This window comes from Saccostrea echinata, unplaced genomic scaffold, assembly GCF_033153115.1.
Source record: "Saccostrea echinata isolate AGI-Se365-2 ecotype Australia unplaced genomic scaffold, CSIRO_AGI_Sech_v1 ptg000054l, whole genome shotgun sequence".
Taxonomy (NCBI): domain Eukaryota; kingdom Metazoa; phylum Mollusca; class Bivalvia; order Ostreida; family Ostreidae; genus Saccostrea; species Saccostrea echinata.
Genome location: NW_026889803.1, coordinates 59,132,734 through 59,159,956, shown reverse-complemented (window position 1 = coordinate 59,159,956; position 27,223 = coordinate 59,132,734). Strand labels below are relative to the sequence as shown.

The following is a 27,223-nucleotide window of genomic DNA, read 5'->3' as shown; positions in this document are numbered from 1 at the left end:
GTTCATTCAAACTTTTATTTGGTCTTTTTTTTTCGAATGAGAAATAAATGAGTTAGATTTTTAATGAATTAAACTTATGCTTTAAAAAGGCACATTGTACATACAAGTATTGACCACCACAATAAACGTTTAGCAGTTACAAACAAGCATACAATGTATAATAATATAGCTACTTAGCCAATCAGGAAGTCATAAAAAATAACTATACAATGTATGGTGACATAGTCACATAGTTTACCAGGAATAGACATAAAAATGTCCATATAATGTATGATGATACAGTCACACAGTCAACCAAGAATAAATAGGCATCAAAGTATAATCCATGTAAAACCTTTATCTATTTACAAAGTCATTTTATAGCGGTAGAACTATACAATTTCTAACCTTTAGATTGCTCCCGGAATGAGTTTTTTTTTTTAAATAAGGAAGTACCATCCTTAACATGATTTTACGAGACTGGGACCTAGTCTGCTCTCTAACAATACAAAATATCACTTACAAGAAGTTACTTTAATAATCACCGTCTAATATCTAAATACTTCCATAAAAGAGTAATTTTACTTTATCAGTGTATCAGTTGTACACGGCACAAGCAGTATTTCATTTTAAACACATAAGCAACATGTGGCAGTAAGTTGAGAATGTGTTCGTATGAAAGATAGACAATGTTTTATGTCTATTACTTGTACTTCTTATAAAGTGAAAAGCTATATCTAGTCGATGACGGTTTTCAAATAAAAGGTACAATCCAAAACTCCATTCATGTCGAAAAGACGCAATAGGATGTATTTCAAATCATAAGATATTGTGTTCTGGAATGGAATGTTTTTTTTTTTTTGATTTACAGAATTAAAGACACATGTCATAACATAAAACACACATAAAGGAACCAAATCCACCTAATGTCTGCAAATATCAGGAATCTGTCACAAGGCTGAACTAAACGTTCACTTAGATCTTTAACTTCTTTCATAATAACAACGCTTATCAATAACAGGATAAAGTCTTCATAAAAACTGTAATGCTGTCATCAATGTCTGAAGGCCAACGTTTATCAACAGGATATGACGGGCCGTAACTGTCTTGATCATCTCTTCACATGCATCCATTTTCAATATTTGATATTTCTAGTTCAAGTTCAAGTGTAGTTAGAAGCTATTCTTTAGCATGAAAAGTACTTCGCCATCTGGCCTTTTAACATACTTAATGTACTTCAAAACCACAATTCTTTATTACAGGTTTTTTATGCAGGAGTTTTGATTTTACGTCGCAGTTTTTAAAAATCGTTAAATGAAAGGTCTAAAGATCTATAGAACGTAGAGATTTTCACAGGATTTGGCGTTTCCCTCTTTTTTGAAGAGTTTGTTCAGTATTTGTTTGCTCTTGTTGACACATCCTTGTAGATGTTCTAGTCTACTGTGGGATCTTTCGTTCTGTTTTATTTTCAGTTTGACTTGACTAAGGATGCCCACTAGAAGCTCATCCACGTTGTGATTTAGAACTGTCGATGTCTCAATGAATTTACAATCATAGGTCTTAGCTACTGCCTGCGCCTCTGAAATAAATAAAATTTTGCTATCAAAGATCATGGTATGATAAAAAAAAAATCAACAATACTATTGATCAGAAACCTCATTTATTAATTAATTTATTTTATTTTGTTTTATTTTGCCTGTTTTCCCAAAGTGTAATCCATGACCATTATGTTGAACCAAATATATGTGGTGAAAGTTCTTGAGTCTGCAACGTTGGTAATATTAATGTTAAAATTCGGATTTCCTATGAATTTTCTAAGAATTTGAAACGACCATGATTTCACTTTTTACAGAAAATTCTTTTCATCAACTAATTTAAAAGTTTTGGATGAAATGTTTTATAAGAATGCAATAATAAGCTCTTCTACAGACTTTATAATTCTATTAATGCGAGCTAATTAGTATATTATTAGGACAAAATAAAAAATACCTTTGTTTCCCTTAACGCGACCGACCCAATTAAATCGCACCGACTGAAAAGATTTTTTTAAATAGGATGATTCAAATATTTTTTTTTTTAATGTTTACCAACTTTTATAAAATTCAATATCATCAAAATTCGTTTTTATCAGAACGGATGACATTGTTCTACTGTGATTTACAAGAGTTTGTTGGAAACAAAATGGCACCAAGATGTGGTCACAGAGGGTTAGTTAGTCATTGCACAGTTTCCAAATTTCAATCCACAATATGTAAGTATGTTTGTGTTTGTAAGAATTCTTTTCAATTCTGGAACTAAAAGTAAATCTTTTAATCTTTTCTTAAAATTTTGATTCAGCTATTAAAAGTGTGAAGATAAAAAAAAATTTTGTGCATTAGTATCAATTAGAATGTTAATCCTTTCAAGGGGGCGGGGGGTTTCCACATACCTGGAGTAAACAGATATATGAGTACTACGCTCCTCAATATCGATTCGACTAACTAGTATTATTATATTCCATACATACATACAAAGCTGAGTTTTGCTTCGCATTAACTAGCCTCGCTAAGATCTTCCTTTAAGCATATTTCTTCTTTGAAACGATTTTATTTTTCATTTTTACAAACAAATTCAAATAAACATAGATGATGTAGGCACGAGTATATTTGTTTGTTTGTTTGTTTGTTTTTTGCTTTTTTTGTTGTTGTTTTTTGTAAATTAAAAAAAGGCTTGGCTTAGATGTATATTTGCACTCTACAAAATAGAAAGGCGTAATTTTCTAGCTTCATCCAGGCTTTATATTTCCACACCAATCTATCATTAGCTGAATTTCAATGAACCCATTTCAATGATAAAGCACAAAAACATCAGTCTAAGTGGTATTTGTTTTACATAAACACTTCCCACCTTCCTGTGCTTTAGGGAACAAAGATTGTCCTCTAGCAAGGCTCATCTATTTGGTCATTGAAGTAAAAAAACAATCTGAATCATAATCACCCTGTTGATCATAAATAAATTTTCACTCCTTGATCTGTGTACGTTTTCGGATTGCTCTCTACAATACTCGTTTGTGAGCTTAATTGTATCTAATTCTTCCTATTCTGCAAAGTCTTGAGCACAGAAGCATAAAAAGAACATAGGAAACACATTTTTTTAAATACAATTAATGCCTGGGAATTAACATATTTAATTTGTCCTTGACAATTTACACAAAATCGATGGGAGATAAGGCGTATTTAATTAGATGATTACTGGCTCTACAAGGCCTCCATTGTCGTTAAGTATAAAGGCTTTAAGATAAAAAGAGTGACAAATGTGTAGGAAAACAGACTTTGCAACTCACTTTCAAATCTAAGCACCACCAATATTTAAATGAGACGCGATTTTTCTTTTGGATTCCTTTAAAAGAAATTCACATTCTCATACACCACAGCCGAGGAGGAGTAACATTGCGGTCAGACTAGCTACTTAGCTTAACTTAGAAAATAAACCCTGGACAGTTTGTCAATTTCTTGGTGTCTGAATAGAATATTAATGACTTTTAGTTTTAAAAGACCAGATACTTTTTACCTTGACATAATTGACATGAGGCTGTAACATGCCTGAGTGATGTGTTAGGCTTTACCTTTTCTTATTTTAAATATCTCCCAAGCATCTGAAATACATTTCTTTATTGGAAAAAAAAGATGAGAGAAGCGATGATGTAGCTGTTACTTAAACTTGTAACGATGATAACGGTATTCCATGAGGACACGATGTTGATGGTATACGTTGTTACAATATTAAGATGGTGTTAAATAAAAGAATCGCATCACCGCCATATGACATGGTGCCATTGCAATTGTTTAATAGCTCTTTCTCACAATCCAACATCGCAGAATCGTCCAATGTATCTTATATTCATACAAACGAAGGAAAAATGTTTGACTTAATTACTTAGTGTTAAATTAGTGCTGAATTTTGGATATTTATATGATACTCTGATAGGAGCTCTTCCTGAATTACTAGTAACCGATTGCATTTGGACGTTTACGATGTTATAATAATAAAAAAAAAAATCAACATAAAATTGAGATAATCTGCATCGATTTATATTCCCACCTTCTTTTCGTTATTGAAGTGTTGAGTTGCAAAAAATATTTAACTATCATATGTACCTTCTTTTAACATATAATTCTAAAAACAAATTCTAAAAATTCCACATGTTTTCCGTCATTCTGTACATGTTAAGCACAGAAAAAAGTAATAATATCCTTGTAAACATTGGGGAATGACAAAATAACAATCTGTGTTCGATAGACAACTCATCAACTTACATTATCTCTACTATGTGTGAACAATTTACAGGAAAACAGGAATCAGGCATTAATTGAATTGTCGCGAGTTTTAAAGCTTTTCATGGTTTTTACAAACGATGAATTGAAAAGCCTATTTTCTATGCAAAATTTTCGTAAACAACGTATTCTGTAATGAATGGTTATAACGTTCTGAAGACAATGCATTATTTCAAAGTTCTCTAGGAATATACAAAACTCAATTTAGGTTTGTATGTGTCATGACAACTTAGTGAACTGATTTTATTTCTATTATTTATGAAAGAAAAGTTTTACAATGGAATATTACGTGATTATTCCCCCATAACAAACTACACACATGTCGGTCAACAGATGCAAGAATCGCAGCAGCAACGCAGAGGCGGACGATGTAAAGCTTGTAAGTGAATCAATGAAAAGACATGTATTACAGAGAAAAGGCTATAGACTAGCACGTTTATAAATGCTGTAGTGCAGCATGCTTGGAGATGCAATTGCGCAAACTGCGGTGGTAATGCAGCTAAATAGATGCAACAAATTTTAGAATCAGAGGGAAAATGCACTTTACGAAGGTTAAATTATATAACAACCTTAAATAAACTGTTCTGCCTTGGAATTTAACATTTACTTCCGGTCTCATTCAAAAAGCTAGGATCCAGAATGAGTTCTCTTTTGACGTGAACTAAATAAGTCCTAAAAACTGATCACATATATATGTAACACACAGGAAATGAAACCGAATAAATAAATTGTCACCAATAATCCCTAAATCCAAAATTCATGCCTATTTACTTTACTTAGATCATCTGTATAGATTCGCACACGACCTTCATATTTTCCTGGTTCAAACGTTTTGTGACCTGAGAATTTCGAGGAGCGGAATGGGGATGGAGGCACATTAGATTAAGTTAAGTAGAGAGCCGAATGGGGATGGAGGGACATTAAATTAGGTATAACTGTACAAGTTGAGTAGAGAGCCGAATGGGGATTGAGGCACATTAGATATTAGGTGACTGTACAAGTTAAGTAGAGAGCCGAATGGGGATGGAGGCACATTAGATTAGGTAACTGTACAAATAGAGAGCCAAATGGGAATTGATTGATTGTATATTGTTTTACGTCCCATTCGAGAATTTTTCACTCATATAGAGACGTCACCATATACCGGTGAAGGGCTTCAAATTTTGACCTTTATTCGGCGCTCTGGGCCATTGAGCAGTGAGGGATCTTTATCGTGCCAACGCCTGCCGTGACATGGGGCCTCGGTTTTTAAGGTCTCATCCGAAGGACCCGCAACTTTCACTTCAAAGTGCCGAGCGCATGGCGAAGGAACAGCTGCTACCCATTATTTATCGAGTTAGGTCAGTCGCGACCGAGATTCTAACTCACGACCTCCCGATCACGGAGCGAGCGCTCTACCGACTGAGCTACCGTGAATGGTCCCGAATGGGGATGGAAGCACATTAGATTAGGTAACTGTACAAGTAGAGAGCCGAATGGGGATGGAGGCACATTAGATTAGGTAACTGTACAAGTAGAGAGCCGAATGGGGATGGAGGCACATTAGATTAGGTAACTGTACAAGTAGAGAGCCGAATGGGGATGGAGGCACATTAGATTAGGTAACTGTACAAGTAGAAAGCCAAATGGAGTAGAGGCACATAAGATTTGGTAACTGTATTTATTATGTAGACATTAAGATTTTATAAGTTTTCGATCAAGATGAGTTTAAATTTTCTTGATAAGGTTTCCCACGGAGTAGATATTCGGACAATTCGAATGACCAAGTCTTATGTGCATACCGTATATCCGGGTTTTTTTCGCGATGATCTAATTTTCGTTTTCATTTTTAATTCGCAAATAATAAAACACGCAGAAATTATATTACTTATTGAGTACCATAAAACGTTACCGTTTTTTTTTTTTTTTTTTTTTTAATCGCAAAAAATAACTTGCGCATAATAAAAACTGTACAAATCAACCCTTTTTCGCAAAATTTGCAACACTCGAAAAAACCGGATATATGGTATTTTAATTAAATGGAAGTCGGTTTCTGAGGTGGATAAAATATTTATTCCCAATACTTTATCCAAGAACTATTCTAACAGCACGAAAATTTACATTGTTATAAAACAAAGAAAATAATAATTATTTCTTTGTTTTATACGATTAAACATTTGTATTGTTTCTTTTTTAATTTTGAATGCTAAACACACTAAATGCCCAAATTATGGAATGGAGCAACAATTAAAAACAAAGTATGTTTTGAATGAGGAATACCTTCAGCTGTGATAAGTCTGGATCTCGCTAGTTCACATTTATTAGCCACCAAAATGATCGCCGAGTCGCAGTGCTCCTCCTTCCGTAGGTTGTAAAGAATATCGACGGCCCGATCAAACGATGATCGATCATCGATACAGTAGACGACCACATAAGCATCGATACAGGAACAGTTTGGAGCACATCTTGGTGTTACCTACAAATAATAAACGTGGGATTGATTGCTGTATAAAGTGATTTAATATAGTGCGTAAATATTTTATTGTCTTGGAATTAAAATCTATTTAATGAACGAGAAACAAACTGACATTTTCAGTATCCGGATCGATGAAGGAGAGCACGGACTCCTCACCGTTAAGTAATACTGACACTGTCTTCTCCTCCTCCCCATCTGAAACAGTAAAAACACAACTCACATCACCAACAAGAAATTCTGGTCATTAACACTATTTCCTTTTATTTCCTTGAATCAGGGGTACAGGGTACGATTCGTTCTCTTCTGATGACCAATGTATTCGTAGTTTCATATTGCCATGATTTCACCTATGACACCAAAACGAATCTTCCAAAATCATTCGGGATAAATGTGATCCCCACCTTATTAATACAAGACATCCAAATTGAAAATTGCATTTTTCCTTAATTGTGATCAATGAAGGAACAAAGTAAGCGTACTATTACAGTACAGTGATGAATAGAACCAGGATGTTTCAAACCTTAAACTAATTAACCCGCATTAGTGAGTGCCTTTGTTGGTTCGTGACAGACTTTCCGACAGAAATTTCACAAATGAATAAGCTAAGCTGTACTTTGGTGGTAAATCGTTCAATACGCTAAATAATCAAGGCAAATTAACAAAATTAACTTACATCAAAGATATCATCATGAAAAATTCATCGTCACCGGAGATCGCCAAAATACGAGGTAACTACTTTTAAATGTAATAGAAAACCCGAGTGGGCTGAAGAACAATATGGGCTTCATTCACCGACAAGTGTGTAAGATTTTATCATTTCTTGTTCATTTGGAAAGGAAGCATTTTGACGTAGATTAAAGCGAAGAATTTCCGTAGCTCACATTTTCTACATGAATGTGTCAAACCGCCTTATCAAATCGGACGAAAGACAATCAGTTTTGAAGTACTTAATCCCCGGCAATATTCAACAATGCTTTACAATTCAGACATTGCATAGAGATGAAGATAACACAGAAAAACGTCTGATAATAATACTCATTATAGACAATATTATCAACCACGCTCAACTACAAGTCATCATTTTTTTCAATAAAAGCTATTACATTGTGTTTACAGTTATCAGCGACATCTAAATATTTTTGATTCGATCTCAATATCTCTTGAGCTTCTTTTTTGGAGTAACATATGTATCTATTAGTCTTCCAAAAATCTTTTGGAATTCAGATTTTATTCAAAAACGAGAAACTTTCGATATGGCCTTCAACTCAACATTTCAATATTTAACGATGTTTTGTCAATTAACTATAGTTATTTTCATATGTTGACTCGATATATCTCGATATAACCACACACTAAAGAATCTGCCATATTTGTTTCATATTGGGATTTTTTACTGACTAAAGATGATAATGGCCAACGAATAACCAAACTGTATACAACTAAACTGTATTTCAAACGGGATAACTTCAACCTTTCCATCGTCAAATTATTTATGAAGCAATATTCCAATATCGCCTTCATTAGTGTTTTTGTCTCCAACTGATACCATGCACAAAAACATGCTCTAAATACGATCAATTTCCAACCAAGGCCAGCTACTGACAAATAAATTGATGTTATAATGATTCCAACAATCCTGTTTAAAGTTAGTTTTTCGCAAAATCCACGGTCGATATAATGACATTGTTTGTAAATACAACCTAGTTGGGTTCTATTTTGTCTGACATTTTTCATACCATTTGTTAGGTCATTGTTTTTATACTAAATTTTACTACGGGGTACTCTGTATACCTGATCAATACAAAAGGCTCAAGTGTTGGGAGTGACCGGTCAACAAGGGATGCATACTCCTCCTAGGCACCTGATCCCACCTCTGCTGTTTCCAGGGGGCCGTGTTTTTGCCCTGTTTATTTACGATTCGTTTTATTTACTGGATTTATGAGATTTTCTCTGTACATAATCGTCACCTTTTAGACATTATCAAGCCCGTCCAAGTTAGAATACCCATGTTAGAATATTATAAGAGAATGAGGACAACGGTTTTATGAATAGTGTCTGTTCAAATAATTATGACTTCTGATGTGAAATCTAATATATGGTGTCTTTTAAGAAATGTTTTCTAGCAAAATAGTCATAAAAACGGGGGGGGGGGACAATTTCTTTATGTGTATCTACGGTAAACTACTTAATCCTACCTTAAAATACAAAATTGAAACCTCATTTCATATTTTTGGGAGAAAATATGCAAGTCCTACATACATTAAACATTTATCAATGACATAGACACACTAAACAGGTAGTTTTATGTATCCGTCGTTTCACGAGATCCCTCTAGATATATAAAGTATATAAATGATTTACAACCCTCAGTGAGGAATACCGACCTTAATTGGAGTATGCAACAAGAGGTTGATTTTTTTGTTTGTTTGTTTTTGTTTTTGTTTTGTTTTTTTTTGGGGGGGGGGTGTTATTATACGAAATGGTTTCCAATACTTTAAAGTGTTTATGGAGGAAAGATAATGTTTTAGACTGACAAGCACTATTGTGACAGAAGTGAAATTAACTACACACTTCCCTTACATATTCATATTCTTCAACATAAGAATTAACTGAGTGAAACAAAATATTACTACGAGTAATTAAAACTTGCAAAGTTCAAGATTATCAAGAAAACATAAAAATGATTAGAAGAAACTGAACTTTTTCTCAGATGCACATGGTGTTTTTTTTAATTCTTTAAACAACAAAATGATGTCAAAAACACAAATACCCCGCACACAAATTTTTTGCTCATAAATGCACTCTCCATCGCTAAATAGTTATTATATAATTATAAGATGAATAAAGATATGGCCAAAATCATAAAATCTATTACAAGTCCCGAAATTAGAGAAATTAATAAAGCAATAATTTTGTTTTGAAAGGCAGTTTTAAATGAAAGAATCTTCGGTAAAAAGAAGCGTTTTACAGTTTCGGCCAATTCCAAATCCTTATTCCACTGGACACCACTAATATTCCAAGTGATAATTTGACCTCTGCATAAAATGTTATACACTTCTGGGAACCAATTTTTGTTGAACACCACCCCCCCATTGGCCTCCCGGATTAAAATAATTACGATACACACATCTACAAGACCACCATTTTCCGAGGCATACCTTCTGCGTAAAGATACCTGAATACTCTAGATATCATGATATTACCTTTCTGCATCATGCTTTAAAACTCGTTTTTAAGCAAGTGTTTCTTACGATGCCCATGGATAAAGAGCACGTGACAAACATTGGATTTCCGCTTACGTCACTCATTGACCTTCAGTACATCTTTTGAAAGTCAAATTCTAATTATCTGGGTAAACATAACGTAATTAAGATTAAGAATATGCCTTCAAATATCCCCTCAGAAAAAAAGCAATCGCTTTCCATTGATTAGAAAATTTAAACAATCTTCCTAGAGTTTTTTTTTCATGGGAAATGACGCCTCAACTTCTCTGTGCGAAGACAGTTATTCTGCTTCTTCGTTATCACATTGTATTTCTTTTTTACCACAAAGAGACTGCAATAGGCCTGAATAAAAACGTGACAATTTTGGCACTTTTGAAATAAAAAAAACTGCTCAACAATATTATACAAACAGAAAAGATATCCCAAATTTGTTTTTAATATTATATACATGAACCTAACAAGTTGAAAAAATATGACTAGGTTCGACAAAAATAATAATGTTAGACATTTAGACTTGAAAATATTTAAAACCAGTAAGTAATATTGTAAAGTATCAATAGTCTGTTAATTCGGTAAAAAGAGTTATGATAGCAATTTGGCTTATGGTACATATTAATTACAATGAGGAAAAAAATTTAATGCACAATTTACTTGACAAAAAGATACTGTTTTAGTCTCTTTATCACACTCATATCTGTCTCATACACTATGATCTGCCGTAGTGCCGTACTATTGTAATATATCGTGCAGACCAGAACTTAAAATAGTTCATATACATGCATAAATCTGTGCAGGCACGCTTTCTTGCGAAAAAAATTGTACGCCAATATTATTAGCTACATATGATCTTGCTCTTGCTCCACAGTATATAAGTTTTATAAAATTTATTGGAAACTATTAAAAGATGTTTTCAAAACAAAGGTCAGATCCGAAATACCACCGCTGCAGGATATTACAGAAAATGGCGATGTGCATATTTCATATAGCGATATTGACAAAGTTGAGGCGTTAAACAACTATTTTGCTTCGATTTCGTCGTCGCATGATGTCGAACCTGCATTACCAGATTTTTCTTTATTGTGTAATAGTGTTCTTCATAATATTGAAATAGTTGAGCAAGACATTATTGATATAATTTCTATTCTCCCTGTGAACAAGGCCATAGGACCTGACAATATTAGTCATAAAATGTTAAAAGCTACTATTTTTAGCGTCTCATTTCCCTTGTGTATTCTGTTTAATAGATCTTTAAGAGAATGTGTATTTCCTAAACAGTGGAAAGTAGCTAATGTACTTCCTTTATTTAAAAAAGGTGACCCATCATTATTATCAAATTATAGACCTGTATCATTATTAAGCTGCGTAGGTAAAATTATGGAACGAGTCATTTTTAAATATGTTTATAATTATTTTCATTCAAACAATCTTTTTTATAAATATCAGGCTGGTTTTTTACCAGGTCATTCAACTGTTTATCAGCTTATTGAGACATACAATTACATAGATGAAGGAAAACACTGTTGTATGTTTTTTTGTGATTTGTCTAAGGCATTTGATCGGGTATGGCATAAAGGTCTTCTATTTAAGTTACAAACTTATGGTGTTAGCGATAAATTATTGCTATGGTTTCAAAGTTATTTAGATTTAAGGACACAAAGGGTAGTGCATAGGAATACTATGTCTAATTTTAAACCTTTACATGCTGGAGTCCCTCAGGGGTCTGTATTGGGACCACTTTTATTTTTGATATATGTCAATGATGTTGCTGAAAATATGTCGAGTTTAAGCAGGTTGTATGCTGATGATAATTCTTTACAGAACTGTTCTGAAAATATACATGATATTCAAGTAGGATTGAATTATGATTTAAATCAACTTGAACAGTGGTCTAAACAGTGGCTATTGAAATTTAATCCTTCGAAAACCAAAGCTATCTTTTTTAGTACTAAGAAAAATGACGAACTACCAAGGCTTAAATTTCAAGACTGTTATTTAGATTTTGTATCATCACACAACCACTTAGGTATTCTCTTTTCACACGACCTTACATGGTCAGCGTACATTGATTCTATCGTTGCCCATGCATATAAAAAATTAGGTCTACTTAAAAAATTGCAGTTCAGGGTAAGTGCTAAAACTTTAACTCTTTTATATACTACTTTTATAAGACCTCAGTTAGAATACGCAACTGAAGTTTGGTGTGGGTTTTCTAGTCAAGATTCCGAAAAACTAGAAAAATTACAGTTAGCAGCAGCAAGAATAGTCACTGGATTAACTTCTTTAGCATCGCGAGATTCTCTCTATTTTGAAACTGGATGGGAACCACTTGCTATTAGAAGAATGTCGAAAGTAAGAACAACTATGTACAAAATTTTTCATAATATGGTACCCGAGTATCTGAAAGAAATATTTCCAAACATTCGATCACATGAATCAAATTACGTAACAAGACAATCACAAAATTATTGCATCCCTAAGTGTAGATTAAATATTTATAAATCATCTTTTGTCCCAATGGCAATATGGGAATGGAACTCTTTACCATTTGAAACAAGACAATCCACTACTATAGGTTCCTTCAAAAATTGTATAAACTCTCAAAAAACACCTACTCCTGTCTTTTTTTTTTTTTTTTTTTTTTTTTGGTGATCGTTACTGGAATGTAATTCATACTAGATTAAGACACAATTGCGTTCTGAATAAAGATTTATTTAGGTGCAACATCATTGACAGTCCATTATGCACTTGTGGAAAAATAGAAGACGCATATCATTACTTTTTTTCTTGTACGAAATACACTGTCCCAAGAAACGATTTGTTTAATGCTATTTTTAGAATGATTAATTTACGTATTGTAGACACTCACGTACTGTTATGGGGAGATGATTTGAGTAGCATTTCTGAAAATGAAAGTTTATTTTTAAATATGCAATTGTTTATTAAGAGATCTGGTCGTTTTTGAATTTATATATTTAATTCATTTGTACATACTACATCAAGTCAATTTTGTACATGCACAACCTTTGTAAGATAATCGTATTGACCTTTGGTTCCAGTGTAGTTTAATTTTTAACATTATTTTGTGTGATGAATTTTTATAAAGGAGAGGACGTTCTAAGTTTTAAGAACTTGTGTCCGATCCTTTTGTTGTAATATCTAAACAATAAAATATGTTCAAACCATAAGTTTTGCATGAAAAAGAAAACTACAAATCAAATGAATATATTTCTCTGATGCACAGAGCAATGACAAATGAGAGTTCACATTAAATTACCTAATACTGCCGCAGAGCACTGACCAATGAGAATGTATTTTAAACCAGCTATTTCTGCCACAGAGCATTGGCCAATGAAAATGTACCTTTAACCACCTATATTGTATTCATGTCACAGAGCTTTGACCATTGACAGTGCACTTTAAACCTCATTGTACTGCCACAGAGCATTGACCAATGGATGTACGTTAAACCAACTAGTCTGCCACAGAGCATTGACCAATGAGAGTGTACTTTACACCAAATTGTCTGGCCACTGTGCATTGACCATTGAGATTGCACCTTAAACCACACTGTACTGCCACAGAGCATTGACAAGTAAGAGTGTATCATAAACCACATAGTACTTGCCACAGAGCATTGACCAATGAGAATTTCCCTTAAATCAACTAGTACTACCAGTAAACCCAGTGACCAATGAGAGTGTACCTGAGAAGCACTGCAACAGGGCATCAACTACCGAAAAGAGCTCTCTTTTTTAAATTTTTTTTTAATCGCCGTATTGTTTCCGAGAAATCTTCAAAATTAACTTTGTAGAGAAATCTGGGGACCATGACTAAATCTGGGGACCATAAACTAATTAATTAATACAACCACAGACCCAGCCGCCATGCTAAAAAAAAGCTACTGGATTTGTCCCCCCTCCCCTCCCCCTTTATTCATTTATTTCGAAATTTTTAGTCAGAAATTTATAATTCTCCTCTATACCAAATTTTTCCGGCAATACAATATAGCAGTGATGTTTATGGATAGATAGGTTAAAATGTACATATGTACTTTACTTTGAAAAAAATCTTAGAATTTAAACGGGGTGTTTTTTCCATAAATTATAAAAATATGAATGCATATTCTTTTGCCATTGTTCAATGTAGTCTCAAATATCTGTTACCACAATGGTTCATAAATAACTATATATATTTAGATAAGCATCACCTACATTGATACCTGTATGTTTTCAAAACAATTTGTATATGAATGTGTGCACGTCGAAAAAATTTACTGGTCGAAAAATAGTTTGTTTAAAATACCTCAATTTTTTGCGATATTCTATGATTCACGCCGTTTATATTTATAATTCCTTCATTTACGTTGGTTTTGACAATAACATGACTAAAGTAAGTGGTAATGATGATAGATTGAGTTTCTAGAAATCTATCTGTAGAAACTGAAAGGAATTCGCTATGTAAAAGAAATCAATCCGTTTATCTAGTTATTACTTGGTAAAGCTTCAGATGTAAATAAATCAATTCATTTGTCTTTATTACTTAAGTGATATTGACAAGCCTTAGTAAATTACATGATGACATTACCAGAATTTCTATCGAGCACGAAGAAACAAATCTACTGATTTCTAAAGAGTCCGCCTCTTCAGGAGGTCGTACATACAATAGTCTACGTAATGACAGTTTGACCTGTTAAGGACTCTTTCTTGTGCATGTCATATGAAGCTGTTCAAAGACATTTCCTCGTTCATCAGGTCTAATGGAAGACCAACAAAGTTCTTAAAGAAACCTGTTAATGACGTTAAAACGTGTATAACATAAACCATATGTCCAACGTATCTTCTAAATCAGTGGGTGTTGAAATATAGTAGTAAAATCTGTTCAAGAAGAATGCCATAACGTTAATCCAAAAACATATTCTAAATGTTAAAATAAAATAGGGAGATAACGAAGAGCAAGCAAGCTCAGAAGTCCATTGAAACAATACAAATTGGGAGCAGAGCCTCTAAAACATCAGAGGTGGGATCAGGTGCCATGGAGGAGAAACATCCCCTGTCGACCGATCACACCGCCGTGTGCTCATTGTCATGATCGGCAAACGGAAAAATCCGTAGGCATTTCAGTGTTTAAAAAAATGTCCTTTAAATAAATATGAAAAATGTCAGCCAGCATTTGACTTAATGATACATTGTATTTGCTGACAAGGTCATTGTATCGACCATAGAACTTGCAAATTGATGACTTTAAACGAGACTGTTGATGTCCTTGTTTTAACAACTTGTTTTTCAATAGCTTGCCTCGTTTTAGCAATTGTTCGTACCTGACGCTTGCTCTTGCGTATCGAAACAACTGGGAGATGTAAACCCCATATGCAGATGGTCAGGATATATTGCTACATAAGTAAGGGAAGATGGAGTTGACAATAAGAATGTTGAAGTCATCACGTTTATCATAAAGTTTTGTTGTTACATGTAAGTTACCATTAACGTTTTTTTTTAAGTAAAATATCCATTTCAAGTTCACTGGGATATATCGAGTCGACATATGAATTGATGTAATTATTGTTAATTGACAATACGTAGTCGAATATCTAAATGTCGAGTTAAGGCCACAGCAATGTTTTCTACTTCTCATATAGAAGTTTTTGAATAAATTCTGTTTCATATGAATACAAAAATAGGTCTGCTAATAGTCGGGCGCTATTTGAATTCATAGGATTTCCGGCAGATTAATTGTTGGAAGACCTGATTTCCAAAAACTACATATTGTCAATCAGAAACTCAAGCATCTTTTTAATATCAACTTCAGAATAATTGTGTGTACAATCAGAATGTTTTAACAAAATAATTTTGCAAATTATCAATTTCAAGGTGAGTAAATTTATGAGTTCCAGTTTTACTGATAAAGCAGCTATGATGTCAAAAAGCCTGGACTTTAATTCTAATGGTAATTCAAATTCATTTTGATTGCTTGGAATATTAAAAATATTTAAAACTGATACATGATTTTTTAGAATTTCCTTCTTAGAAAGGGAGCTATGGTTATAAGCTGGATTACCAATTAATTCCAGCTCCTCTACAATACAATTAAAATAATAAGTCTTACAAACAAAAACCATGTTGTTACCTGCTTTGTTAGCTGGTACCAGTACATGTACATACATTAAAATATGTACACATTTATATACAGCTGATGAAGAAGTTCACAACTTACTGTTTTTTGCGGATGTGTAACGGTTCGAATTCTGATACACATTCGTTTCAGAAATCAAAAATTAAAAAAAATAAATCAATTTACAGGAATGCTTCCGATATAAAATCAGTATTAGTTTATGTTTATGGCTTAAGATTTACCATTTTCAAACATTCTATATCTTCAGCCATGCTGTGCAATAACATATTCGAGAGGTTGTGTTAATCTAATGTAGATAATAAGAACCTCAAAAGAAAAAAATAAGGACATTAGAAATACCAACATTTTGCCAAAATCAATAGCATCAAAACTTTATACAATCATTCCTTACGATAAATGAATGATAGGCTCATTGACATTATTGACAACTGCTTTTTCAATAAAAATGTTAAAATTGAAATTTTCATATCGTGATTGTTCACCTACAAAGCATTTTGAGCCAAAAAAAAAATTCCGATTCAAAACCCAAGTATTCCAAAGTTCAAATTTAAAGGATGATGGAGTTTCTCATTGACAACATCTATGTAGTCAATGAAGATCAAGTGTCCCAACAATTTGTTGGAATTCCCATGGGCTCTTATTTTGCCCCTTTATTACCCGTGGTATCTATTTATATGAAACAGAATTTTACATGAAAAGAAATATCTTGCTGTGGCCTTCAATTCAACAATTTGATAAATAAACGACATTTTATCAATTAACAATATTCATTTTCGTTCATCCATCTCTTATTCATCCAGGGTTCCACGTTTGTTCTGCTCTAAATTTGTAATGATTAATTGGACTTCAGAGCATGAGTACAGTTGTTTTCTTCACATACATACCTACAATAACCATCATAATATGTATATAACCATGTGTTTAATTGATTTTTGATATTATAGTTTCTTTTCTAAATATAAACGAAACTGTGAATATAACTTAACATCAGTTACTGTACAGTTATTTCTGTTTAAACTTTCACTGAATACTCACGACATTGCCTTAAACTGCCAGTATCAGATTGACAAGTTACTCGTTTTTTCAAGTTCAAAGAACTGAATTTGATAAGCCACGATTGCTTGTTACGTCTTGAGATGCTATATACTGTGTATTTCGACTGATCTTAGATGTTGCCGTCCACATATCGTTTGGTCAAGATTGCCCCAGCATTTGAGAGAAGAAAGCCGTCGTTCTTTGGCAATATGAAGTTCAATCGACAATAAGATGTAAGGGTCTTTATATTCTCAGCTGTACTATCATGATTATGTACGTCGGCTACAAGACAGGCAGATATCTGCCCTTTTCTGTACCACCAATCTACAAGGCTTTTACGCGTACACTAGGTGCAAAATATAATTATGAATAACCAATTTTCTACCTGACCATATCGAATTACCGATATTTATATAAGGTTAAATCGGAAATGAGAAGAATTAGAAAAACTACATGAACAATATATTGTTTCCAACAGACAAGGCTGTATAACAATATCGTCTTTGTTTGTAAAGCTCATATTAATTACTTATTTTAGAAAAAAAAACTGGTTTTCATTCTACGTCTGGAAATCCAACTTATACTCTCAGTTCACTTTCTAATGATGAAAATGTTCAAAATCATATTTCAGTCTTTAAAACTTTTAACATACCAGTCATCCAAAGTGATTTTGATCAACCCTATTTATACTTGATTCCCATTTTTTATAAAAATTCTTACAAACAAGGATACGTTGCGGGTCCACCAAATGTTCTACCAAGTTTCTATCTTTACTCTTTACTAAAATATTAACCGCTCTAAAGGAAAAACTTCAGACGTACTGTACTACAGAATGTTCGATAAGTGGTGTAAACCAATGTTGATTCTCAAAACTCAAAGAACTTTTAGAAAATTTAAATTCACAGAATTTCTCAAGTTAGTAACATCAAAACGTATCACTTTTCTACACTTTAAACAACTATTTTTCACGATAAATTAAAAACTAGGCTTTTCGATATCATAAACAACAGCTTCTGCAATAAAAATGGAATCTATAATCTTTCATATCTTGTGACTGCTCATCCTTAAAACCAGTTCGAAAAAAAGTCCCTCTGATTCTACAAACAAATAGTCTGAAGCTGATATTAAAAGGATGCTGGAGTTCCTCATGTACAACAGTTTTTTAGTCTATGGAGACCAGGTCTTCCAACAAACTGTTGAATTTACGATGGGAACAATTGTGTTCCTTTATTAGCGGACCTGATTTTATATTCCTATGAAGCAGAATTTATTCAAAAGACTTCTACATGAAGTAAAGAAAACACTTGTTTTGGCCTTCAACTCTACATTGTCTTAAACGATGTTTTATCAATTAACAATAGTTACTTCATATGTCGACTCGAAATATTCCAGTGAACTAAAAGACAACACAGAGTCTGTCACAACTATCTTACATTTGGATGTTTTACTGACTATATTTGTTAAGACTAACAACTTAACTGTATGACAAACGAGATGACTTCAGCTTTTCCTTATTTATGTATATATTATATTACACTATCACCTGCATATTGTGTTTATGTCTCCAAGCTTATTCGATACTCAAGAGCATGCTCCGAATACGATAAATTTTCAAATGATGCAGACTACTGATACATAAGTTGATTTTTCAGGGATTTCAGCAACCTGTTTAAAGTTTGCATTTCAAAACTTCTATGGTCGTTAAATGGCCTTGTTAGCAAATAAAACGTATCATTGGGTCGTTTTTTCGGACATATATTTCATACCAATTTTAGACCTTTGTTTTATACTTAATTTGACTACGGATTTCTTCGTCCACCTGACCAGTACATACAATACATCACGGCGGGTGTGGCCGATCGACAGGGGATGCTTATTCCTCCTTCTTGGCACCTGATCCCACTATTGTAAATTTCACGGGTCCGTGTATTATGCTCTGCTCACAAATTTGTATTGTTTGTAGGTTTTTGAACATGATCACTGTTCGTTATTTTCACCTATTTCATTATACCTAGCAAAAAGCAGGCAAACATTCCTCATAGTTATTATGTACAACGTCAGTTGATCGTGTGTCATGCAGATGAGTGCCAATTATCTTCATCAAACTAAGGAAAATTCAATTTCTGCTCAGTGCCTGTGGGAATATGGAACACCAAATTAACCAACGTATGCAGATGTGATATACTGAAGAAATATCCATCCTTTGATGTTATTTTGAGATTATTATTTGGTTAATAAGTGCTCTCTCTCTCTCCCTCTCTCTCTCTCTCGAATCTGCAGCGATTTTAAAGCAGAGAGTATGTAAATGGACGCATTAGAATGTGGTTTTACAGAGCATTTGCTATGCATTTCTGGTGTAAAGTTTGCAAAACAGTGTATATAAGCTTAATGTGTTCTTGTCATCGAGACAAATTTATATACATGTATCTCATTTTGACGAGATATCTACTACGCCGTAACACAGCAACATTAATTGAAAATTTTGTGGATACATACATGTATGTTACTTCCAAACGTGAAGATACCTTATCAGAAAAGGTGTAATAGCTGTACCGACTTAAGGTGACACTAATTTGTATCTTGGCTTGATCCATATACCATCCACGTAACCTTTGGTCAAGGTGGCGACTGTGGTAGTAATGAAATTTCTGCAGGTTGTCAAAAAAATTAAATTAATTCTGCTTAATTAAATCCCTCTGATAGCGGGACATTTGAATCATTAGTCTCATCATGACTTTGGACCAAGGCTCATCATGACTTTGGACTCATGGCTAGGATTTATGATTCTTTTCCTTTTCCTGTATAAAATACACATACGGTTGAAAGTGACAGAGGGACCTCCAAGGTCCAAACTATAGGTAGACATATCACAATCAAACCTTAAGTGCACATCAGTTATTGCGTTAATGTTTGCTCCTGCCTTTTCAATTTTTTTTCTTGATTGACTGAAGTAACTGAAAAATAAATTAAGTGGAAGCTTATTCTTAATGGTTCGTTAGCAGAACTCATCTTTTTCCCGATTGAGCATGACAAAAACATTGTCCAAACGGCCACTTCAATCAAGCTGTAAAAAGCAGATTTATTCTGTGAATTTCCTCATAAATAGAATTATTATATTCAACAGACAAAAACGGGGATATTTTAATGATCTAGGTTCACTTCCAAGATTCTTTTAAAGGTCTAGTTCACTTTAGGCATAACATGGTAATGTCCATATATACCAATTAATTCGATAATTGACTTATTCCCTAGATACCTGCTCAAACTTCAATATAAAGTAAAGTCTTAGTTCTTTCATTTCCTATAAGAAAGTTTCCTCTGAGATTCCAGGTATCGGAAAACAGGCTTTACGAAATTTGCAATGTTCTTGAATTTGCAGAAAACGTAAATTTGAGAACCTTTAGCAAAAAAATTGAAATAAGAGCACATCCTTCGATCCAAAAATTAACCATTTTTATAATCTTTATAAACAAGGGTCCAAGTGGTATCTAAAACTGCAATTTTAATTTTTCAGACATTCACAGGGCCGAAAAAGCCCCCAAGTGAACTTTGTTCTTTCCTGGTAATTTTCATATATTTCACGGGTACAATTTTAGTACTAATCCCCCAGCACTTTTTGTTTAAAGTGTTATTTAATGCTTCGAAACACTTAATACTGACATAACTGTCCGAGAATTATCAGTACTTAAGCCTGTACATCTGACTAGATATGTCATGAAACCTCTCTCGTGATTCAGATATTAAATTCTATCATGTTTTTACGTGTTCTGAAGTGGAAAAATTATTCCAATCGATAGATTCCTTATTTATATACAGCTCAGGAAAAACAGCTGTCAAAGATCGCTGCAATCTACAAATCGATGTGGAATGTAAGACTCCAGTACCATAAAAAGTCTATTTCAACCCCCATATATCATATTAAGATTATGTAGGTATGAATTTTATGATAAAATTCAATATATTCTGTATGCATTATGAAACTGAACGTGCTTAAATTTTTATCAATAACGAAAACTTTCTGAAAAGACATTTGATTAAATATTTGCATTTTCTGTGTTAATTTATATCGTTATTTCAACCAAACATAAAAGATTAATCCACATTAATTTCCCAAGAGAAAGTTTCTTGTGAAAGCTCAGCTGCTGATTTTACTCTCAATCCGATGCTCTAATTACTGCATAATGACGTGCAACATCTGTGAAAATTCTTAGATATTCTAACTGTATTAGGGCTTTTCTCACACACGGTTCCCGTATATGTTGCAACACAAAAAATATTTTCACCAAGAACATAAACCACATCGTAAATCAATAGTAATCACCTTAGTTTCTATACTTTGATTTTTCCTCAGGGGGTGTAGGTTAAAATATGTATTTCCATCAAATAAATTTATATATTTGAAAAGCTTACGTAGTCAAATACACTGTACATCAATAATTCAGCATATTTGCATGTAGTGTTTAGGTGTTCAAAAAGATAAATGCATTACATTCCAGTCTTTCCTTCAGAATAAAAGTGCATGAAAACAATTTCTTTAAAGCAAGAAAGATCACCATACATCTTTAAACTCTGGATTTTTTCAATTTGGTTGAATCTGAATCTGTCTTCCATTCTCTATCGATATCATATGTTACTATAGAAATGCTGCGTAAACACCCAGGAGTTTGACCACTAGATTCGATTTGTGTCATTTTACTTCATTTTATTTGATTTTGAAAGATCTTACAGATTCACAAATATAAAGAAGCTTGTTCTGGTATGTATCAACGTTTCAAATGGTAGAAATGTCTACAGTCTTCCATATCAAACATAACTTATACATTCCCAGAACTTACAAGTTACAGTAAAGCAAGGGTCAATGCAAATTCAGTCCTTTTTTCAGAATTGTGTTTCTCTCATTTCTAATGAACTTCCTCATTTTCAATTCATTTTTGCTGGTGAAAACACAGTTCGCAGTTAAACACAACATGCACTTTACCTTTTGGCATAAAAAAATTCTTACGAAAAAAATGTCAGCTTGCGCTCTATGGTTTTCTAAGGCAAAATGCATCTTTCCGATTATTTTTAAAGCAGAACTAAACATAACAAAAAGAATTTGGATTTTGGAGTTGGGGTAGGGTGAGGTGGATTTTAAAAAAAAAGTCATGGCGTTATGGTGATCGTTAGGTGTTTTGCACTTAAAATCAATGGTCATTTTTGAATTTGCATAATCACAGGTGTTTGATTATTCTATGGCACTGTCTTATGACTTAACAATGACCAATAACGACCCATTTCCTTGTTCTTTAATGTTTAGAGAGGTAATGGGAAAAATAAAACCTTTTTTTTAAATAACGAATAGCATGTATTACATGTACACATATTTCAATTGGTAAATCTTAAACATGCAAACAATTGCAAACTGGCATTGGTCAAATTCAGTTTGCATTTAAATTCACTGAATTTTATGGAAGCTCTCTTATTTATTCAAAAATGGAGTGCTCTTGATCAGTCATTATCATTGTACCAACAGGATCCAATATAGGAACAAGTTAATTAATTCTTAGATAAATGACTGAATCAGAGATGTAGAATGTACGTATTTAGAACACAGAGGAGCAACTAAAATATTTCTTTAGAAATTAGAATCATCTCCTCCAAAATTTACTTCTTCAGTTAGCATTTACACCAACAACTGAAAAAAAAATGATTCGGAATGGAGAGAGGGGTGGATACAAAATCTACACATGTGGAGGGCATTCATCGATCATATGCCTTGTGAGAAACATTTAGAAAAGAAACATGGCCTTTCTTCTTTTTTTTATTACTCAAACCTGACACCATTTTTACGTTAGAACTAACTGATCAGTCTAACTGTCTTATGGAATGTTCTTGAACTGATCAAAATGAAACGGAAATGCACCCTGGTGATTTTACAATTAATCTTCTCTTCAGCTGCTCCATAGTATCTGTTGTCGTGTTCTTTTCTTCACTCCCTACTTGCTTTTCACTATTATTAATGATAATTACAGAGTTCATGTCGCTACCATTACTTGTCTGCAATGTGACATTGTCGCCCAATCCCTCTAGAGGAGCTGTTTGATCTAATCAGTCACAATACTTGTAAAACAGGAATTATGTAATACTAGAACATCCCCGAGAAGAAGTTTCGAAAATTCTCTGAAAATTTAAGTATTAGAAAATAGTTGTCCCATGTTGTGTGCTTTATCCTTGTCTTGATTGATAAACTTGAATGTCGCCTTAGTTGTTGTAAAAGTTTAGCTAAGCCATGGAATGCAATTAATAAGTATGTACGTAGTATGTATCATATCTACACGTACTTCTTTATGTTAAAAATATAAGCCCTAATTCAAACTGATATTTAAGAAATTAATGTGCGATTTGTTACAATCCAGTTGCCATATATTTACACGATGACAAAGTGTATGTTAAATATTTGTAAAACGTATAATCATTTTATTTGTCTGCAATGTTACAAAAGCCAAGAAAACACGACTGTTTTTCAACAACTAAGTAATTATTATCTTTTGAGTTTATATTTAAGTAAAACAAAATTATCTTTTTGGATGGTAATAATTTGTTATTATTTCTGTTTAAAACATATTGTCTTTGTGTGATTTTAACACGGATAAGCATAGTACAATCTTTAGCGAATTAGCCCTTTTTCCATTTGTCTGCGTGGGTATCTGTGTGTTATAAATGAAAAAAAAATAAATTGAATGCATTTACATAAATATACCTTTTTCGTACCTCTCTGTGCTAATATTTACAAGATGAAACATAAAGACATAAAAGGGGATAATGCGACCCACAAGTACAGCGCTTTGTTTGAGCTTCAGATGAAGTTCATGTATGTTTAGCAACATATATCGATATTGATCTTCTGTTGGTCCATGTTTGAAGGGGCGGTAATTGATTCCCTAGATCTTTTTATTACATCCGTTCATTGTTTTCCCTCCTGATATTTACACAGGTATTACTTAATATTATATATCACATGCTATTTACTTCGTCTGAAATTGATTAATTTATTGTTTACAGATAATATCTTGATAATACTCAGTTTAAACATGATATGAAAGTGCGACAGAACAGTGATCGAAATATTAAATTCAGTTTATACCAAGTATGAAAAATTAAATTTCGTAATTGTTTTTGTTTGTTTGTTGCTTAACGTCCCTCTCGAGAATTTTTCACTCACATGGAGACGCCACCACTTGCCGGTGGACAGCTGCAAATTTTGACCTATGCTCGGCACTTAGGGCCATTGAGCAGTGAGAGATCTTTTTCATGCCAGCACCTACTGCGACACGGGACCTCGGTTTTTACGGTCTCATCCGAAGGACCGGTCTCCACGTCCCACAGTGGGATTCGAACCCGCGACGTAAGGATCAACTCCTTACTCCGCGACTCTAGAGCAGACGCTCTACCACTGCGCCACGCGGGCGACTAAATTTCGTAATTTGTGATCAAAATACGACTAAATTTGTACTGTGGTATGGTAATGGGACATTATTGAATTTCGTAATCCTCGACATTTAATTATGTAAATTTGCATTATCGAAACATAGTGGTGTTAAGATAATGCTCGAGTTTAATTTTTGTCTGCAAAATTTAGGATATGTAATTTTTCAATAAAAATCAGGGTAATTAATTAACAGATTTTGATTGTGAACTCATTGAGAAACAATCCAAGAAAGAAAGCTATGATAAATATATTCCGGAAAACAAAGTTTACAACATCAAAAATACACACATTCATAGTATAAACTCAAAGTCAACACAGTTGTATTAAATTTTTCAAAACTACATGTTTGGATGTCGGAATATTACCTATTTACATATGTAGCCTATGAAACTGATAACGATTGCAAGTTTGGATTTACAAACTTACAAGTCTGGATTTTTTAACACGATTACCCTACGCTTCATAATTTTTAAGGTAATGTTATATTGTCGCTTAAACTCTACAATCACGTCCACCAAATTTGTGATAATCTTAAACATTTGAATCAAAACAATATCACATTTTCTACATGGAATACTAATGCACGGAATTAGGCTCCTTCTCGTTTCTGATGTCCCTCGAACATTTGGTTTCTTTAAAAGTTCTTTAAAATAAATTTAACGGAAATAAATTCAACAGTAAGTTATATATGAAGTTCAACTGCTATGCCAAAAGACAAACAATAAACAAAGCAAGCTTACCGACACTCGTATCAAAGCCACCGAGGTATTCCGAGGTCATGAACTGTTGTGTTAAGGCTGTTTTCCCCACCCCCTGGGCTCCCATCATTAGGATCCGATAAGGTTTCTGATGCTCCGTTAGACTTGTCTGTGACGTTGAGCTCGATGTTTGGGACAAAGCACCATATTCACTTTCCGAAGAAAAAATACTGTTATTACTCCTTGATATCAGGGAGTCCCCACGATTGACCAAACCTTTGGCTGTCTTTTCAAAGCTTCTGAGTCTGTACAAATCATGTTCGCTATCTTCATATAAGATCCCCGCTGATTTGATTGCTAAAAGGTTGGGTTTTTTAAAGTTACTTTTAGAGGGCAAACTGCTAGTTCTAGGACGCATATCATCGAGCTCGAAGTCCTCAGGCGGTCTTACTTTGGGCTTTTTCATTGACGTAGATCGCACGCGCGGTCTTGGTGACACGTGCAGGGCCCTCATTGCAATCTCCGCCATGGCTGGACTGGTAACCTTCTTGTGTCTGTCGTTGTCAGTGATGCTTAATCCGTTCATTGGCATTGATTTCTAGATCAAAACAAACACATCGTTTCCATTTTGTCGTAAATGCTGCGAAAGTTAACTGCCAATCACACTCCTAAAGTTGTGTGTTTATTCAAAGTTAGAAACATAAATCGTCATGCACATGTTAGTATGCAAAACTTATTGTGGACAGAGTTCACTTATGAAAAGGCAATAAATATACAAAATATTAAAATAAGACAATCAGTTAAAACAAAGTATGATGCGGAAAATAAATATTTGCTCAAATAATAAACACTATCATAAAAAACTCCATGAAATTGCGAGGTTATTATGACAGGCTGAGCTTATATTGCTTAGACGGCCGCGAAGAAACTGCACTGACAGCTGATTGGTCAATTTTACGTTGCTGAACTTTTAATATAAAGGGGAAAAAATCAATACAAACGGTTATTTATTCACGTTCCTCATGTGTCATTCATAAATATGTACACCCGTAGAAAAAAGGACCACGCTTAATTAAAGGGGGGCCACCTGATCCGGAATCGATACAAAACCTGAAGCCTTAAATACTTTTTTATGTTGATAGGTAATTGGAAGATACTGACGACATTGCACGGAGTAACAAGGTAAACATGTGCACCGACTCCCAGGCAAACAAAAGACGAGTACGACAATATACTAATAAAAAAGAATGAATCACGAACTTATATGAGTAGGTCTTGTTTTCTTTTAAAATTAATTACGCATTTTCTAAATATTGATTTAAAGATTACGTCACTTGTTTTGTTTTTATCTGTATTTAAGTAATATGAGAGTGTTTTTATTTTCGAATCAACAACATAAGCAATTGTTTACTAACAATAATGAATTTACATAGTACTAAAATCAATATAGAGTTGTTTGAGAGAAACGTGCTTAGCAGCCTTTTTTCACAAACTTCTTAAACAAATCCTTACCTTTTTACATATACTCATGACCAACTTTCTTTTCATTGCTTTGAAAAAAAAACAAACAACAAAATTCTTACGCCATATTAATTCTGTCCATTAATTGCTAACCCTGCTTTCCTACTAGAACTAGAAAATCCACACAGTCAGCGAGGGCCCCATTTAGGGTTGTCACAGGACAACTGTACGTTTTATTCCAGTGTTTAATTAAGAAATGAATTTCATTTTTGAAGATTCATGAGGACATGAACTACGACGCTTCACGCCGGCATATTTCATGAAGCGCGTTAGCGCTTCATGATAAATATGCCGGCGTGAAGCGTTGTAGTTCATGTACCTCATGAATTTTCAAAAATGAAATTCATTTCTTATATTTACATTATTGTTTTGATGCGTTTCCACAAGTTACACCATTCAAC

At 33.4% G+C, this 27,223-nt stretch overlaps 1 protein-coding gene across 1 annotated transcript; it reads right to left on the bottom strand.

Annotated features, from left to right (window-relative positions):
• Positions 1-26,050, bottom strand: LOC133204977 (GTP-binding protein GEM-like). The gene is made up of 4 exons (XM_061340716.1): positions 25,344-26,050; positions 6,860-6,942; positions 6,552-6,747; positions 1-1,558 (listed from the first exon to the last, which is right to left on the bottom strand). Exons 1-4 carry the CDS (start codon positions 25,891-25,893, stop codon positions 1,311-1,313), a joined length of 1,077 nt encoding a protein of 358 aa, XP_061196700.1. The 5' UTR covers positions 25,894-26,050; the 3' UTR covers positions 1-1,310.
• Between the last annotated feature and the right edge of the window lie 1,173 nt (positions 26,051-27,223).

Excerpts from the sequence above, each read along its gene's own strand:
- LOC133204977 (XM_061340716.1), bottom strand. The coding sequence starts at position 25,893 with ATGCCAATGAACGGATTAAGCATCACTGACAACGACAGACACAAGAAG. Across the intron at positions 6,943-25,343 it reads TGGCTTTGATACGAGTGTCG|ATGGGGAGGAGGAGAAGACA; the intron begins GTAAGCTTGCTT and ends TTACTGTTTCAG. Across the intron at positions 6,748-6,859 it reads TCGATCCGGATACTGAAAAT|GTAACACCAAGATGTGCTCC; the intron begins GTCAGTTTGTTT and ends TATTATTTGTAG.